The sequence below is a fragment of the Sorex araneus genome, chromosome 5 (assembly GCF_027595985.1).
Source record: "Sorex araneus isolate mSorAra2 chromosome 5, mSorAra2.pri, whole genome shotgun sequence".
Lineage (NCBI taxonomy): Eukaryota > Metazoa > Chordata > Mammalia > Eulipotyphla > Soricidae > Sorex > Sorex araneus.
The window spans coordinates 96,157,815-96,174,780 of NC_073306.1; the positions used below are offsets into that span (position 1 = coordinate 96,157,815).

Consider the following 16,966-nt stretch of genomic DNA (forward strand, 5'->3'; position numbering starts at 1 on the left):
CGCACACACATGCACGCACAAGCGCGCGCACACACACACGCACACACACAAGCGCGCACACGCACGAACACACGCGCACACACACAACCGCGTCAGGATCGCGTGGGGACACGCCCCGGTTCTGTTGGCTGGTGGCGCACACGGGCGCCTGAGGCGCGTGCAGGTGCCTGCAGCCCAGGTAGGGGATGCGGAGCGGAGTGCCCGGGGCTGCAACACCTGAGCTTGCGCGCAGCTCTCTCGGGCCGCCCCGACGTGGGCGGGGGGCGCCTAGGCTCCGCCCCAGGGGCCAAGCCCGAGAGCTGGACCCCGCATCCACCAGGTGTCAGCGCGTCTCGGCGCGTTTGGGAAGGCCACGGAGTGGCGGACTTGCGGCTCTGAGAGGATCTCCGCCCTGCGGCCGTAGGGTCACAGACGGTAAGTCGGGGACATCGGGGCGCGCGGGATGCTCGCGGGTCACAGGGATAGACCCCGGGCTGGAGTGTTTCCCCCTCACTTCTGGGTGTTTTTCCTTGATGCTTTTCCTTGCTGGAAGCTTAGACACCGCGTTTGTGAAACGAACTGCTGGAAGAACCTTGCGCACACCCCACCCCACCCCATCCCACCCCACTCGCGCTGCGCTCCCCGTTCAGATTGTGCAGCATCTGGTGGTGATCCACCACCCTTAACTTTGCGGACTTTTTTGTTGTTGTTTAGGAGCCACATCAGCGATGCTCTGGGCTCTGAGCTTAGGAATCACTCCTGGCGGTACTCAGCAGGCCATATGGGGTGTTGGGGCTCAAACCCGAGTTGGCCTCATGAAAGGCAAACGCCCTACCTGTTGTATTACCTCTCCAGCCCTAACTTTGATCTTTAAAAACTCTCAAAGTCCTAGTTCCCCTGACACACGGAATAGCCCATTCTCCACTCTCCACGACCTTGTTCTCTGCCCGGGAATGGAATTCCTTTTCTCCTCTTCACATTCTACCTGACCCTTACTCTCTTGTCTTCCTTCTACGGGGTGAGCTTTATGCAAGCTGTATTGTTTCTGTCTACTTTCTCTCTTCTTGTGAAATTTACATTCTATTAATGGGGTAGTTCTCTTTGTTAGTTTCCAGAACACGCTTATATAGTCGTGACTTGAGCAATTTGGGAGGATTGTTGCCATCAGTAGAGTCCTTTGGATCCACTCCCGTTATTACAGAACAGATTAGATGGCCCAAACCAGAGCTCCAGGCTGCTTCTACTTTTTGTTTGTCTGTTTTGTTTTGTAGTTAGTACAAGTACACACAGTTGTACTTACTCCTGATCCTGGGCTCAGGGACAGGTGCTGGTACCAGGAATTAAGCTCAGGTGGACCTCTTGCAAGGCTTGACCCACGGTGCTATCTCTCCCGCCCCACACTTGATATTTTAACAGAGTAATCCAGAAGTCAAGAGATAATACAAAGAGCTGGCGGGCTTGCTTTCCATGCAATATGCCCCCAAGCACCCCTGCAGGGGAATGCCTGAGGACCAAGGGGGCAGTAGCCCCTGGGTGTGGTCCAAAAATTCAAAAAGAAAGAAAGAAAGAAAGAAAGAAAGAAAGAAAGAAAGAAAGAAAGAAAGAAAGAAAGAAAGAAAGAAAGAAAGAAAGAAAGAAAGAAAGAAAAAGAAAGACCAGTTCATCTTTGCTTTGAAGTCTGGGACAGAACCAGTCTTAAATTAATACAATTAGAGATCATTTAGGCTTCAGAATTGCCCTGGGTTGTTTTGGAAGATGTTTACAGATTATAAATTATACTTCTTCCAATCAGAATTCCTTTATACTTAAAGGACTTTGAAAGGCACAGTCAGTCCCTAACTTTTTTTTTTTTCAATCTGTTTTGTGATCACTTTATTATTTATGTATTTGAGGGGTCATATCTGGCAATACTCAGGGATTGCTTCTGGTTCTGCACTCAGGAATCTCTCCTGGTAGTGCTCAGGGGACCATATTGGATGCCAAGGATCAAATCCAGGTCAACCGGGAGCAAAGCAAGCTCCTTACCCAATGTACTATCTGTCCTCCAGTCCCCAACTTTTCTCTTTTCGTTTGCTGTTACTGCTGATTCTTGCAACCTTTTTGGTTCACATTGGTGCCAAAACCTATCCATGACATACACATCTCCAAACCCATGGGTGGGAGGGGCGTTGTGGTCATCCAGGGATACTCTTGACCTCAGCTTGAAGGTTGATCTTGGCAGTGCTGGGGAGACTGTGCTGTGCAAGCGATCAAATTAGGGTCATTGCTTGCAAGTAAGTCCCTTAAACCTGTGCTGTCCGATAAGTCTTTTCAGAATGTGGATGGGAAAAGGGTCTGTCAATAGAGAGCATGCTAAAATAAGAAATTTAAAGTAAAGAAAGGAATTAGTGTTTTGTTTCTTTGGGGGCACACTCGGCAATGCTGAGGGTTTATTCCTGGCTCTGCACTCAGGAATTACTGCTGGCAGGATTGGGGGACCATATGGGATACTAGGGATCAACTTGGGTAGCCAAGTGCAAGACAAGCGCCCTACCTACTGCATTATTTCTCTGGCTCCACAAACAGGAATTTTTTTTTTTTTTTTTTTTTTTTTGCTTTTTGGGTCACACCTGGCGATGCACAGGGGTTACTCCTGGCTCTGCACTCAGGAATCACCCCTGGCCGTGCTCAGGGGACCATATGGGATGCTGGGATTCGAACCCGGGTCGGCCGCGTGCAAGGCAAACGCCCTACCCGCTGTGCTATCGCTCCAGCCCCACAAACAGGAATTTTTTAATTGGACAGAATTATGTTGAGTCCATGTATTGTTTGTGAAAAAATCCGGGGCAGGAGGCATCCCCACTTGTGCTCAGGACTTAACTCTTGGCTCTTTACTTAGGGATCACTCCTGGTGGAGCTTGGGCAACCATATGTGGTTCCAAGGATTGGATCGGGTCACGTGGGTCAGCCACTTGCAAGACAAGTGCTTTAATGATATACTATCTCTCTTGCCCTGTTTCTTAAATTTTTAGCCCCTGGCAGTGCTGGAGATCTAACCCAAGTCAGCTGCTTGAAAAGCAAGTGTGTTACCCCTGTACTGTCTCCCTGACCTAGTAACTTTGAAGGAAAGGGGAGTTTGTATTCACTTTTTCTTTCTGAATCTTTTTCTTGTTGGGGAGGCTGTTGGATCACACCTGGTGGTGCTCTTACAGGGAATAACATTTTGGGGCCGCACTCAGTATGCTTGGATGGACTTAAACCCTGGGACCTTGTCAGTGAAGCCTCCCAGTCCTTGAAATATCAAAATATTTTGAACAATTCAAAGAGAAATCCTAGAATGTTTAGCTTTAAAGAGTGAAATTTTGAAGGTGACAGGATGAGCTTTCTCCCGAATAACAAACTACTGCTTTTTACTGGTTGTCTTCTCTTAGAGTTTGGATGAGTAGATTGTAACTGGAATGTTAATGAGCTCACTCATTTGTATTCAAATGTAGTTTGGCCATTTCTTATCCTGAGGACTTATGATAAAGTGAGCTCACTATAAAGTAAACATTTTTTTTAGTAAACAATGAACAAGTGCCAAGGTTTTAACAATGATATATTTAAAGCACCTACAACAAGGTACAACATACCAGAAATTACATACTTGTTACTATTTAAGATTTTAGTAGTGTGTTGGATGGAATGTACATATTTTTCAAAATTATTCTCAGGACAAAACATTTGAAGACTATAGACTTGGGAATCACTTGTAAACACTTCAAGTAAATCTAATATAAAATGTTAAGAGAAGAGGAAACGGAGTATTTGGAACTTTGTATCACTATTTTTCTTGATTTTTTTTAATGCCTCTCACTAAAGGTGAATCTGATAAATTTTTTTTTTTTTCTTTTTGGGTCACACCCGGCGATGCACAGAGTTTACTCCTGGCTCTGCACTCAGGAATCACCCCTGGCAGTGCTCGGGGACCATATGGGATGCTGGGATTCGAACCTGGGTTGGCCGAGTGCAAGGCAAACGCCCTACCCGCTGTGCTATCGCTCCAGCCCCTGATAAAAAAATTTTTTTAATTAAAAAAAAACGACTAGGGGGCTGGAGCGATAGCACAGCGGGTAGGGCGTTTGCCTTGCACGCGGTAGACCCGGGTTCAAATCCCAGCATCCCATATGGTCCCCTGAGCACCGCCAGGGGTGATTCCTGAGTGCATGAGCCAGGAGTGACCCCTGTGCATTGCTGGGTATGACCCAAAAAGAAAAAAAACAGACATAAAAAAAAACAACTAAAGTTGTAAAAAAAAATATGGTAGCCTTAGCCCAAAAAGATCACAGGCAAAAACTATTACAGGGGGCTGGAGCGATAGCACAGCGGGTAGGGCATTTGCCTTGCACACAGCCAACCCGGGTTCGATTCCCACATCCCATATGGTCCCCTGACCACTTCTGGGAGTAATTCCTGAGTACAAAACCTGGAGTAATTCCTGTACAACACCGGGTGTGACCGAAAAAAAGAAAGAAAAAAGCTATTATGGGATTTGATACTATTTTCAAAGCAGAAACCAAGCTACGAACCAGGTTTCTGTATCAGAAGCAACCAGTGTTTACAGAGATTTGTGCCATGGATGTCTAAGAGATGAGTGGGAGAACTTTGAAATAACTCTAACACTATCTCTTTCTCAGGGAAAATAGTATGTTATGGATTCTCTCAAAAGTGCTCACTTATTCTTGCCTGTTTCTCCATCAATAAATGGAAATGGGTAGGAAATAATTTTATAGTAATTTTAGGGCATAATCTTAACATTCTGATGAATGGTCAAAATAGTAGGGGGAGTGGAGTTCATGCCCAATTCAATCAGCTTAATCAATGGCTGAATAAATAGCAGTACTCCTACATTATAAAAAAAATAGTAGGGGAAAATCCATGAAGGAAATCTATAGCTGTAATTATTAGGTTCTAGAAAAATGTTGGCCTCCAGTCAGATTTGATTACATTTCTGGACTAGAGCAGCTGTTTGGAAAACTCTGATGTTAGGAAGAGTTATCTGAGCACTGATCTCAGAGGATGTGATGTGCTCTAATTGTGTCAGTGTTCTTGCACAAGTATAGATCATATAATTTGTAGTCAGATAGGCATACTCTTTATGACAATTAACCTGACTCCAATAAAATGGTCACTTTACTATTGATCTGTAGTGATCTTGTTTACTATTATTATGATATGGACATAAGTAACATTACAATTTTGTTTAAAACTTAAAATATTAAAATTAATGTACACATGCCTTAGGCTTGAATCCCTCGGGTATGGTGATAGACAATCATGTAGCCACACTAGGTACTTAATCATTAGTGAACAAGGGATTCAGTTAATTTTGTAAATATCTGCCAGGCCTCCTTCGAGATAATGGAAATGTCATTGAGCAGTAGCTATCTCTCTCACATTATATACAGTTGAGTGAGAGAGCAGGCAGACAAACTATATAATAGGGCATTTATGATAGAGGTTAGACTAGGGCCTTGTTGGATGTACATAGAAAAGATGTTAGGCCTTGCAACCTGAAAGACAAATAGCAGTTAACTGTGTTATTGAAGAGTTCTAGGTTTAATGAGCAAAAATGTACAAACATGGAAGACGAACAAACACAGCCAACACCTTGAAGAATTTTGGGTACTCTGTTTATGCTGCAGCATAGTGTCTAATGGAAAAAAACAAAGAGGCAAAGTTCCAAGGAACGGTAAAATTTTGGATGAATTGTTAATTGTTCTAAGGGTGGTATATCTAGAACCATGTAAGTGTCTTAAAATAAAAAGTGAGTTTTACTTTAAAAGATCACTTAGTGGGGCTGGAGGATAGCACAGTGGGTAGTTTGCCTTGCATGTGGCCAACCCAGGTTCAATTCCCAGCATCCCATATGGTCCCCTGAGCACCGCCAAGGGCAATTCCTGAGTGCAGAGCCAGGAGTGACCCCTGTGCATCACCGGGTATGACCCAAAAAGCAAAAAAAAAAAAAATCACTTGGGCTGCCATGTGATCAACAAAATGGAGAGAATAATAAAAAGTAGGGAAATAATTAAGGGAACTCATACTAACACACGTGCAATGTTGACTCAAGTTGAGGTTTAGTCACGATACAATGGTGACAGAAAATTCAGGAGTTTTCAGGGTTGATTAGTTATATGGAATTAGGGCAAGTGAGAGAAGGGTAAGTCCTAGGTTTAGTTGATGATTTGACCAGGAAATTTGTCAAATACAGACAATAAGCCACTGAAGCATATGAGCTTTAAGTCTACAGAAATTAAGATGGTGTGAATATAGGACAGTTGGTGTTTAGCATCTGTCCAGTACCCTCTGTTCTCCCTCTGGATAGATCACACTCATCTTATTTGTTTATTCAATATTTGTTGACCATCCTGTTTCCATTCGGTTTCATTTTTAGCACAGAGAGACTGACAACAGTAAGAGGGAACACAGCCTAGCAGGTGGAGCAGAAACTCAGTAGCCATTGTGATTAGGTTTGAATCCCAACTCTGTTGTGTCCTAAGCAAGATCCATTCTGTTCCTTAGTTTGCCCACTGATAAACTGGGAATCACAGTAGTACTTACTTACACTCTATGAAGTGATCGAGAACATTCCATTGGTTAATCAAGTACAGTGCCTTACCTAATGCTTATTACGTGAAAATTACTGTACAAGTGCTGATTTTCTGATGGTCTTTTAGATAGAGCAATAGAGAAAAGTAAAGCATAATAAGAAATAAGATGTGAGAGAGTGGTCTAGGATGATCCAGAAAAGTCTACCCCATCTGGGAGCATTTGAACAAAGACTTAATGGAAATGTCGTTAACAAAAGTCCAGGCAGAGAGTAAATGCAGGGCACACATGCTTCATATCCTAAGCCTAATAAGAAGGCCAGTGTAGCTGGATATACAAAGGTGGAAATTGAAATCAGGATATACAATATAGGATTCTTGTAGAGTTTTCTATTCTTTTCCTTTTGTGTGTTCAATCACAGGCTTCAGAAATAGGTGTGTACAGGGCGCCCCAGAGCGGGGCAGGTGAGAGCCGTCCCTGCCCAAGGGACCCAGCTCTGGCAACCAAAAGCCTCCACAACCCAACCACCACCATGCTCAACGCCACTCCCTAAGTGCTCACCTGAGCCTCACATGAGTAAACATATTCCTGGAAACATTATAGAACACTCCCTACCCATTCTCCATAATTACCACACCACAATTGATGGGGTTCAGATAGAAGGCAACAAATCATAGAGGGAAATATATATATATGCATATATATGTTTTCAGATATCTATACCAAAGCTCACATCACCCAAACTTTAACAACATGTTAGTGATATCCTATAGAATATCTTAATGGCTCCTGCCAAAATAGAACAATCTTCACACTTTTTCCGATATGAACACTTTTATGTAAGCATGTTCAGCAGTTATTCATAATATACAATAAAAAATATATTATTTTTGTTGTGTTTCGGGACAGGGATTGGGGTCTGGGATAGAAACATCCTGAATTTGGTGGTGGGAAGGTGTAATGGTGGTGGGATTGTGTTTGAATATTGAATGTAATCAAACATTGTGAACTAACTTATAAAATGAAAAAATGTTTAAAAAGAAAAAAAAAGTAAAAAAAAAAGAAATAGGTGTGTAAATTAGAGCTAACCAAAGCTTAGACTGCAGTTAGCCCCAGTTGCATTGAGTGCCCAGTCATGAGCTGACCCCAGTTTGATCCCCAGTAAAACATCTGGTTCCCCAAACACTACCACGAGTGAGCTTCTAGCACTGCCAGGGGTATATCCAAAACCCTAGATATATTTATAATTGTAAATAAGATAACAATTCTAAGCAGTTGGATGAAAGATCATCTTTACTGACATAACATTCTAGTCCTTGAAATGAGACTCTTACGTGTGGAATGATCTTTCCTTTTGAAAATTTCTATGTAATCAGTAATGAACATTACTATATTTTTTCCTGGCATGTTTAAATCAGCCTTTTTAATCAAAGAATTAAAAAGTCAGGTATTAAAGAATATATCTTGGGAAAGGAGAAATAACATAACATAAATGAAATATTTTATTATAAGCCTTTGATAGTGTATTCGTGTCTGCATGCAGAGAATTTGAGTGAGTTATTTTTCTTCAGTAATGTGGAAAACTGCTGGTGTCAATTGTTAACACAGGTGTGCAGACCAGGGGAGTAGAAGAGGATTTAGAGCACACACAGGGGTTTGGCACACTGGGTCTAAGATACAACACATCTTGGCCCTAGCCCTGGACTGTCTGCCTGGTTGGCCAGATAGTGCCAGGATTGGCCCAGGGTGCCCTGAGCACAGATTGAGAGCTCTCCCACAAAATAGTTGTAACAGGTATGCTTACACACTTGAGGAAGCTACAGCATTTATTGGAAATAATTTGTTTATGGTTTAAGTGATAAACTTTTAACCTAAAACCTCTAAAATTCTGTCTCAGCCTTTCTACCATGTTCACAGAGAACTATAATATTGGAAAGTATTTTAGTCATCTGCAGCCTCAGTTTGGAGATTTTGTGGGAGTGTCTTACTACTGACCTTTCGATGTGTACTGTTTTAATTTCATACTCTGTAGGATTTGGGGTTGGAGCTGTGTTCCGGAGTTCATCTGGACTCACCATGCCGCTGGCTGTCGGAGGCCCCCCTGACTACACCCCCCCAGATGGAGGCTGGGGGTGGGCAGTGATGGTCGGAGCTTTCATTTCTGTTGGCTTCTCTTGTTCCTTTGCCAAATCCATTACGATATTTTACAAGGAAATTCAAGACATATTTCATGCCAGCACCAGTGAGGTATCATGGATCTCCTCCATCATGTTTGCCGTCATGTATGCTGGAGGTAAGAGCCACAAGAGCCAGCCTCTCCCTCTGCTCGCAGCAGGCCGTCAGGGAGATGGCAAGAGTGTCAGTCCATGAAGCTACGTAATGGAGTCAGAGTTGTCATTCCTTTTAATAATAAAAACAAGAAAGGAAATTGTGTGCTCTGTCAGATCAGTCTTAATAACATGGTATAATAGTATCAAACATCGCTGTCAAAAATAATTATCTTCATTTTGTGTTGATTGTTAGTATGTAGAAAAGCAATTGATTGTATTTGAACATATGTCCTTTAAATTTGCTAAGCTATTGTCATTTTCAGTTATTTATTGGTAGATTTTTCTCAAAACAATTTTAGATAGATAATATCTCCTGCGAATACTGATAGTTTGGTTTCTCCCTTTCCTTCTACTTCCTTCCCTCTGTCTTACTGCGCTGGCTGGGAAATCCTGTCTAATATTGAAGAAAAGTGGTGATGGTATGCATTCTTATTTTGTAGTTTTGATTTTGTTTTGTTATTGTTTTCATGAGAGACAATATAAACTTTAGTGTGTGAATATGCTCTAAAATCAGAAGTTTGAACAGCTATGCTCAGACATTTCATCTTTATGCATATTTACTCCAGATGACTATGTTACAATTAAAAGAAGCAAATGTGCTACATACATTGATCATATGCTACTTACATAAAGACATCTTTAAGTCATAAATGTAGATGATATTTTCAGTCTATTCTGCCTTTTAAAATAGGTTAATATCTTTCACACTTTAGTAAAAAATGATGTTATGCTGTAGATATAGGAGATGTACAATTGATATGATAGTTTTATTATCATATAACTGATGCTGTAGTTTTACTATGGTTTTACTATTATGCATATGACTATAGTAAGGGCAGCAGGAAGTCTTCCTTACCAGTGTTGTCTGTGGCACCTGCTGATTTTGTTGTGTGGGGAAAGGCCAGCCTTTCCCGACAGTAACATGATGTGTGGTGTGATAGGATGGGTGCGCTGCTCTTCTCTGCTATTGAACTGTCGGTTCCCATAGGTCCCATCAGCAGTACCCTGGTGAACAAATATGGCAGTCGCCCAGTGGTAATAGCTGGCGGCTGCCTGACTGGTAGTGGCCTGATTGCGGCGTCTTTCTGCAACACTGTGCAGGAGCTGTACTTGTGTATCGGGGTCATTGGAGGTGAGTTGTAGCCAATGTCTTTTCAAGCAGTTATTGGGGGGTGTGTGCTAATTAGAGCATTTATCTGTCTGTTCTCTTGAAAATTTTCTTCACTAGAAAAATGACCAGGTCACTTTTATTTTCTTCCTTTTAAATTTTTTGTGTTTTGGGATTTTGGGTCACACCCAGAGGTACTCAGGCTTACTCCTTGCTCAGTAATCAGGGATCATGCCTGGTGGGGCTCAGAAGACCTCATGGGATGCCCAGGGAATGAACCCAGGTCAGCTGCTTGCAAGGCAAGCGCCCTACCTGCTATACTATCTCTCCACCCTCTATTTTTTTTCTTGAATTATTAGTTTCCTCTCTTTCCCTCCCTTCCTTCCTCATTTATATTTTTAAATCTGTACTTTTTTTTGGGGGGGGGGTGGGAAGACTTGTTTTGGGGGCCTGCACCTAGTGATGCTCAGTAGTTACTCCTGGCCCTGCACTCAGGAATCACTCCTGGCAGTGTTTGTGGGACCATATGGTATGCCAAGGATCAAACCTGGGTTGGCCACGTGCAAGACACATACCCTAACCACTGTATGACCACTGTTTTCACCATTCCTTCTTTCATTGCTGAGTTCTTTTCTTCCCTCCCATCTTCCTTTTTTGTGGGGGTAAGGTTAAGAAAGTCATTTAGGGAAAGGATATATTGGCTGCAGATATCTTTCCATCCAACAAAAAATGGCTCCAATGAAAGAAATGTAAGGAGCAAAGCAGGCATCTTCTGGTAGAGAAGCCAGTTATAGCTCCAAGGGCTAAAGGCCTGGAGGAGACATTTCCCCCACATTCTAATAGCCAAAGAACTTAGATCATCCTGCATGGCTGCCCCCACAGTCAGTCTCCACGTTGACACCATAGCCACTCAGACATTTTTGTGTACATAAATATTTTAGAACAGAGGGATGAGATTATGTATAATGTTTATAGTGGTTTGCTTTTTCACTTAATTATAATATTAATATGTGCAAGTCCTTGTCTTGTTCTTCTCTATCTCATTTGCATCCCCACTTGCTTTATGAATTCATGAGAGTCTCTTTCCTTTTTGTTTTTACTTACCTATTCCTTAGGAAAGCTAAAACTGTCAAGTTAAACAAAAGGCATGATATTTGGGGCTGGAGCGATAGCTCAGTGGGTAGGGTTGGCCTTGCACTTGGCCAACCCGGGTTCGATTCCCAGCATCCCATGTGGTCCCTCGAGTGCCACCAGGAGTTATTCCTGAGTGAAAAAGCCAGGAGTAACCCCTGAGCATTGCTGGGTGTGATGCAAGAAAAAAAAAAAGGCATGATATGTATTATTCACAAAAGGAGATGCATTCTCCATCTTGGGGACTTGACTTTATCCCAAGCTGAGACTATTTTCAGCTTTTCCCCACTGCAGAAGCCCATGTTCTCTCTTGAACACATGGATCTCTCTTGTCTCTCTCCTCTCATATTTCTCTAAATAAAAATATTTCACTTCACTAAAAATTATTTAAATGTTGTTATCTGATATTGGCTACAGAAATATTCTCAAATATTTATTTGATAATATTACACTAAATGGGACTGGAGCAATAGCACAGCGGGTAGAGTATTTGCCTTGCACGCGGCAGACCCGGGTTCAATTCCTCCATCCCTCTCAGAGAGCCCAGCAAGCTACCGAGAGTATCCCGCCCTCATGGCAGAGCCTGGCAAGCTCCCTATGGCGTATTCGATATGGCAAAAACTGTAACAACAAGTCTCACAATGGAGAACATTACTGGTGACTGCTCAAGCAAATCGATGAATAATGGGATAACAGTGCTACATTACAGTAAATAATCTATGAGTTGTAATAGCTTCCCTCATAATTATGATCTGAGCCTTTTACCATTTAGTCTCTGTCAAATTATTTAATACAAAATGTGTTCCTGCCTTTTTTTTTTTTTTTTTTTTTTTACAATTCATGACTCTTTTTCCCCATCCCCCAGGTCTCGGGCTTGCCTTAAACTTGAATCCAGCTCTGACCATGATTGGCAAGTATTTCTACAAGAAGAGACCGCTGGCAAATGGACTGGCCATGGCAGGTAGCCCCGTATTTCTCTCAACTGTGGCCCCCCTCAACCAGATTTTCTTTGATACATTTGGCTGGAGAGGAAGCTTTCTGATTCTTGGGGGCATATTGCTAAACTGTTGTGTAGCTGGATCTCTCATGCGGCCAATCGGGCCCAAACCAGCCAAAGTAGAGCAAGAGAGGCCCAAAGAACCTCTTCAGGAAGCTGGAAAATCTGAGGCAGGAAAGAAGTCCAGTGAGGCAAATACAGAAATGAATGGTAGAAACCTCAAAGCAGAGAAACCATCGTTCTTCCAAACCATTAATAAATTCCTGGACTTATCCCTGCTCAGGCACAGAGGATTTATATTTTACCTCTCTGGAAATATGTTAATGGCTTTTGGTCTGACCGCACCTCTGGTCTTTCTTAGTAACTATGGAAAGAGTAAGCATTTCTCAAGCGAGAAGGCTGCCTTCCTTCTTTCCATTCTTGCTTTTGTTGACATGGTAGCCAGACCATCGATGGGGCTGGTAGCCAACACAAAGCGCATAAGACCTCGAATCCAGTACTTCTTTGCTGCTTCTATTATTGCAAATGGAGTGTGTCATATGCTAGCACCTTTATGCTCAACATATATTGAGTTTTGTATCTACGTGGGATTCATTGGATTTGCATATGGATGGCTCAGCTCAGTACTGTTTGAAACACTGATGGACCTCGTGGGACCGCAGAGATTCTCCAGTGCCATGGGATTGGTGACCATTTTGGAATGCTGCCCTGTGCTCTTGGGGCCACCGGTGTTAGGTATAGTATGGCTCTCTATCTCGATGGTTCTGTAGACCGTTCAGAAGGTGACAGGAATCAATGGCTGAATAAATAGCAGTGCTCCTACATTATGAAAAAAAGAAAAAAAGAAGAAGGTGACAGGAACTAGTAGCTTGCTGACAGCAAACCTTTCTTATTACCTCAGGGCTGGCAAAATACCGTTGCTAAAATACTGAGTTGAACTAAGGGAGCCATCAAGATGAAAGGGGTTGGGCTGGAGTGATAGCACAGTGGGTAGGTGTTTGCCTTGCACACAGCCAATTCAGGTTGGCCAGAATCCCACAGGGTCCCCCGAGCACTGCCAGGAGTAATTCTTGAGTCCAGAGCCAGGAGTAACCCCTGAACATCACCGGATGTGACGCAAAAAAAAAAATGAAAGAGGTTTCCTATTACAAACTATTTGAAAACTATTACAAACTTGAATATTTATCTTTTCTGATCATCTGTTTTTTATTGTAGAAATACATATTTATACATTCCACTTTTAAAATATTATTGAGGAATACATTTTAGTTGCAGAATCTATCTTAGTACTATACTTATCACAACAACCATAGTTACAAGGGAAGGGTTCGTAGGGTGCCAGAAACTGTTCTAATGGTTTGATGTGTCCTGTCACTTCTAATAAGTCTATAAAGACTGTGTTGTTCCTTCCTCTACAATGAAGGAATAGATGCTTCTAAAAGTGAAAGAATTCTCCCAAGACACATGTAGACACATTCATGTCCCAAAAAATTGTTAAATTATTGCTAAAAATACCAAATCACCCATCTTTGAAAATTATTATTATGACAAAATACAGCAATAATTTAGACTTTGGATATGACTCTTGCTTTTGAGATTGGGCATTGTAAAGTAAAGAGAGACACAAAAATTTTACTTCTTTTGAAAATGCCAGCAATTTTTCTCTAGTCAGTCAGTCCCAGGTTCTGATAGCTCTCTCCTTTTCAGATCAGTTCTCTGAGCCACCCCTTCGCCAGCACAACTGCCCCCCGCCCCCTGTCTGGCTGCTCCTCATGGTCCCCTTCACGTTGGTTTGCTCAAGTCCCCTCCAGCAAGTCTTCAGTCTCTTAAAACTCTAGTTGTTTTCCTCGTTCTTGGGATAAAAAGGAAGTTCCCCAGTGAGGCCTCCAAGGCTCTGCAGGGCTGGACCCGCCTCCCCTCTCCTGCCGCTGGCCTCCACTTGCTTGTTTGTCTCCACCCCAGCAGTGTGGCCCTTCTTACACCCACTGCTTCCCACAGCTGCTGTCTTGCTGTCCCTGCCTCGGTTTTTTTTCCTCCTGAACAGCTCCTGATGTCTGTAAGCCTTGGCTCAATTCACACTTTAGGAGAAGCTTTCCTGACCTCTTCCTGGCCCCAACCCCCTGTATGTTTGCTTTCAATTTTGTTGTTTTGTTTTTGGATAACATCTGGTATTGTTCAGGGTTTACTCCTGGCTCTACACTCAAGGATCATTCCTGCTGGACCCGGGGAACCATGTATGGTACTGAGATCAAGCCCAGCTTGGCCATGTGCAAGGCAAGCTCCCAACCCACAATACTATCTTGCAGGCCCTATAGTCAGCGGCCAGTCCCTCCTTGCAACACCTGACATAGTGTTTGTTTTTGCCACACCCAGCAGTGCTCAGGGATCACTGCTAGTGGGTCTTAGGGAATTAGATGAGATGCTGGGGATTGAACCTGGGTTGCCCTTGTACAGGGCAAGCTACCTTCCTCTTTGACCCCTATAGTTGTTTAGGTTTACCCATATAGCTTTTTTTTTTTTTACATTTCTAGGTCATCTCAATGATGTATATGGAGACTACAAATACACATACTGGGCAAGTGGTGCAATCCTAGTTATTTCAGGCATCTATCTCTTCATTGGCATGGGAATCTACTACCGACTTGTAGCGAAAAAACAGAAAGCAAAGAAGACGATGGAAAATGAAGAGGAGGAGCAAAAAGCAGTCAAGATAACGGAATCTTCAGGCACGGGAGGCCCCACAGTGAAGAGTGTTCTCCTCTGAGTTCATAGACAAGCAGTGCAGCCCTGAGCCTGCTCTCTAGCCCCAGAGAGTGACATTTTATTCCTTTCCTTCATAGCAGTTCTAATGTGAATATATCGTTCTTCGGGTGCTATGCATATGTGAAAGATGAGAAGAGCAATAGCTTTTATGTGGTCTTGTTTTTAAAATTTTTATTAATTAAAGAACCATGATTTACAAAGTTGTTTGTTCTTGGGTTTTAAATATGCTCTTATGTTCCAGTACACATCCCACCACAAGGGTCTTCCACCCTCCACCAGGGTTCCCAGGTTCCCTCTCACCCTCACCCCCAGCCTGCAGTGATAGTACAGTGACAGACACCTTTTTAAGTTTAGCCTCTAACATTTGGGTCTCTCACTTTCAGTGTTGTTAACCCTGGTTTGGATATTTAAAGGAGTGTAAACCACTCCTTTACACCACCCCTGGACTCAGATGCCCTTCACCTCGCTCCTATTGCTTCCTATCTACCTCTTCTCCCCTCAATTTCTTTCCTTCTCTGATCTATGAATCCCCTCTTTCAATTCTTTCAAAATTTTTTTTGCTTTTTTGGGGGGGCCACACTTGGTAATGCTCAGGGGTTACTCCTGGCTCTGCTCTCAAGAATTACTCCTAGCTTAGGGGACCATATTGGAGCTTGTTTGCAGGTTCTAGCAGGGGGGCACGGCTACTCTTATACCCTCGACCAAAGACCAGTTGTCTCTATTCAGGGAAGGCCATCCTCTTTGACCAAGAGTGCAGCTTCAGGAGGGATGCATAAGAAGCGGTGAGGGAGGAAGAAGCCTAGCTAGCCAGATCAGCCGGATCAACCCTGGCAATCGATGGGGTGAGAGATATTGCAGCCAGATCGCCCTCACATCCTTGGGAAACCATATGGGATGCTGGGAATTGAACCTGAGTTGGCCATGTGAAAGGTAAACGCCCTACCCACTGTACTCTCACTCAGGTCCCAGGGGCTGGAGCAATAGCACACATGGTAGGGCACGCAGCACGGCCAACAGGTTCAATTCACAGCATCCCATTTGGCGCCCCCCCCCCCCCCAGCACTGCCAGAAGTAATTCCTGAATGCATGAGCCAGGAGTAACCCCTGGGCATTGCCGTGTTTGACCCATAAAGCAAAAAAACAAACTCTCACTCTGGTCCCAGAATTCAACAGCACAGTGAGTAGGTGTTTGCCTTGCACATGGCCGACCCGGGTTCGATTCCTCCGTCCCTCTTGGAGAGCCAGGCAAGCTATTGAGAGTATCCTGCCCAAATGGTACAGCCTGGCAAGCTACCCATAGCATATCTTATACGCCCAAAAAACAGTAACAAGTCTCACAATGGAGACATTACTGGTACCCGCTTGAGCAAATTAGTGAGCAATGGGATGACATTGATACAGTGATATATAGATATATACATACATCTATATATATATATATATAGATATATATATATGTGTGTGTGTTTGTGTGTGTGTGTGTGTGTGTGTGTGTAGACTTTTTGTGTCACAACAGTGATGCTCAGGGGTTACTCCTGGCTCTGCACTCAGGAATTACTCCTGGGAATGCTCAGTGGACCATATGGGATGCTGAGTTGGCCACGTGCAAGGCAGTCCTACCTGCTGTACTATCGCTCCAGCCCAGAATCCCCCCCCTTTAATCATTGCATTCCCACATCCAATTATCATGTTAAATGAAGTAAGCCAGAAAAAGAAAGACAAATACAGGACAATCTCACTTACATGTGGTAAATAGAATAACTGGATAAAATATTTATTAAGGTATACATCACACACTTCCTTCTCATCAGAGTAAAATTTCATGACTTTGGATAAGGCATTTGTTCAAATAACTATATGATGAGTCCCAATATGCAATCAGTCCCATTTCGAACAGGCCAGCTCCCCCTGCCCCTTTGTGATCAACCCTTTTCCCTTACCTATCGTCCCTGAAAGCTGCAGTTCTGATTTCTGTCCCCTCCAATTTTCCAGAAAAGCACCAGTGGGAACACATAACATGTAACCAGCATGAGGAAGATTTGGCCTTTGTCCCAGTTCTAAGTAGAACATTCCAAGAGCCCTAAGAGTCGC

The 16,966-nt window shown here is 43.1% G+C and overlaps 2 protein-coding genes across 3 annotated transcripts in view; one reads left to right on the plus strand and one right to left on the minus strand.

The window, feature by feature from the left end:
- LOC101541112 (peptidyl-prolyl cis-trans isomerase A) overlaps positions 1-16,966 on the minus strand; it is a 36,643-nt gene that overhangs the window by 3,159 nt on the left and 16,518 nt on the right. The window lies entirely within an intron of this gene.
- LOC101550706 (monocarboxylate transporter 1) lies at positions 142-15,060 on the plus strand. 2 transcript variants are annotated; one of them, XM_055139144.1, is made up of 6 exons: positions 142-414; positions 8,579-8,839; positions 9,283-9,295; positions 9,865-10,008; positions 11,981-12,847; positions 14,644-15,060. In XM_055139144.1, exons 2-6 carry the CDS (start codon positions 8,777-8,779, stop codon positions 14,874-14,876), a joined length of 1,320 nt encoding a protein of 439 aa, XP_054995119.1. In that variant the 5' UTR covers positions 142-414; positions 8,579-8,776; the 3' UTR covers positions 14,877-15,060. The 2 variants fall into 2 exon arrangements, with proteins under 2 accessions (XP_054995119.1, XP_054995120.1); XM_055139145.1 differs by lacking the exon at positions 142-414 and having other exon boundaries at positions 8,146-8,839.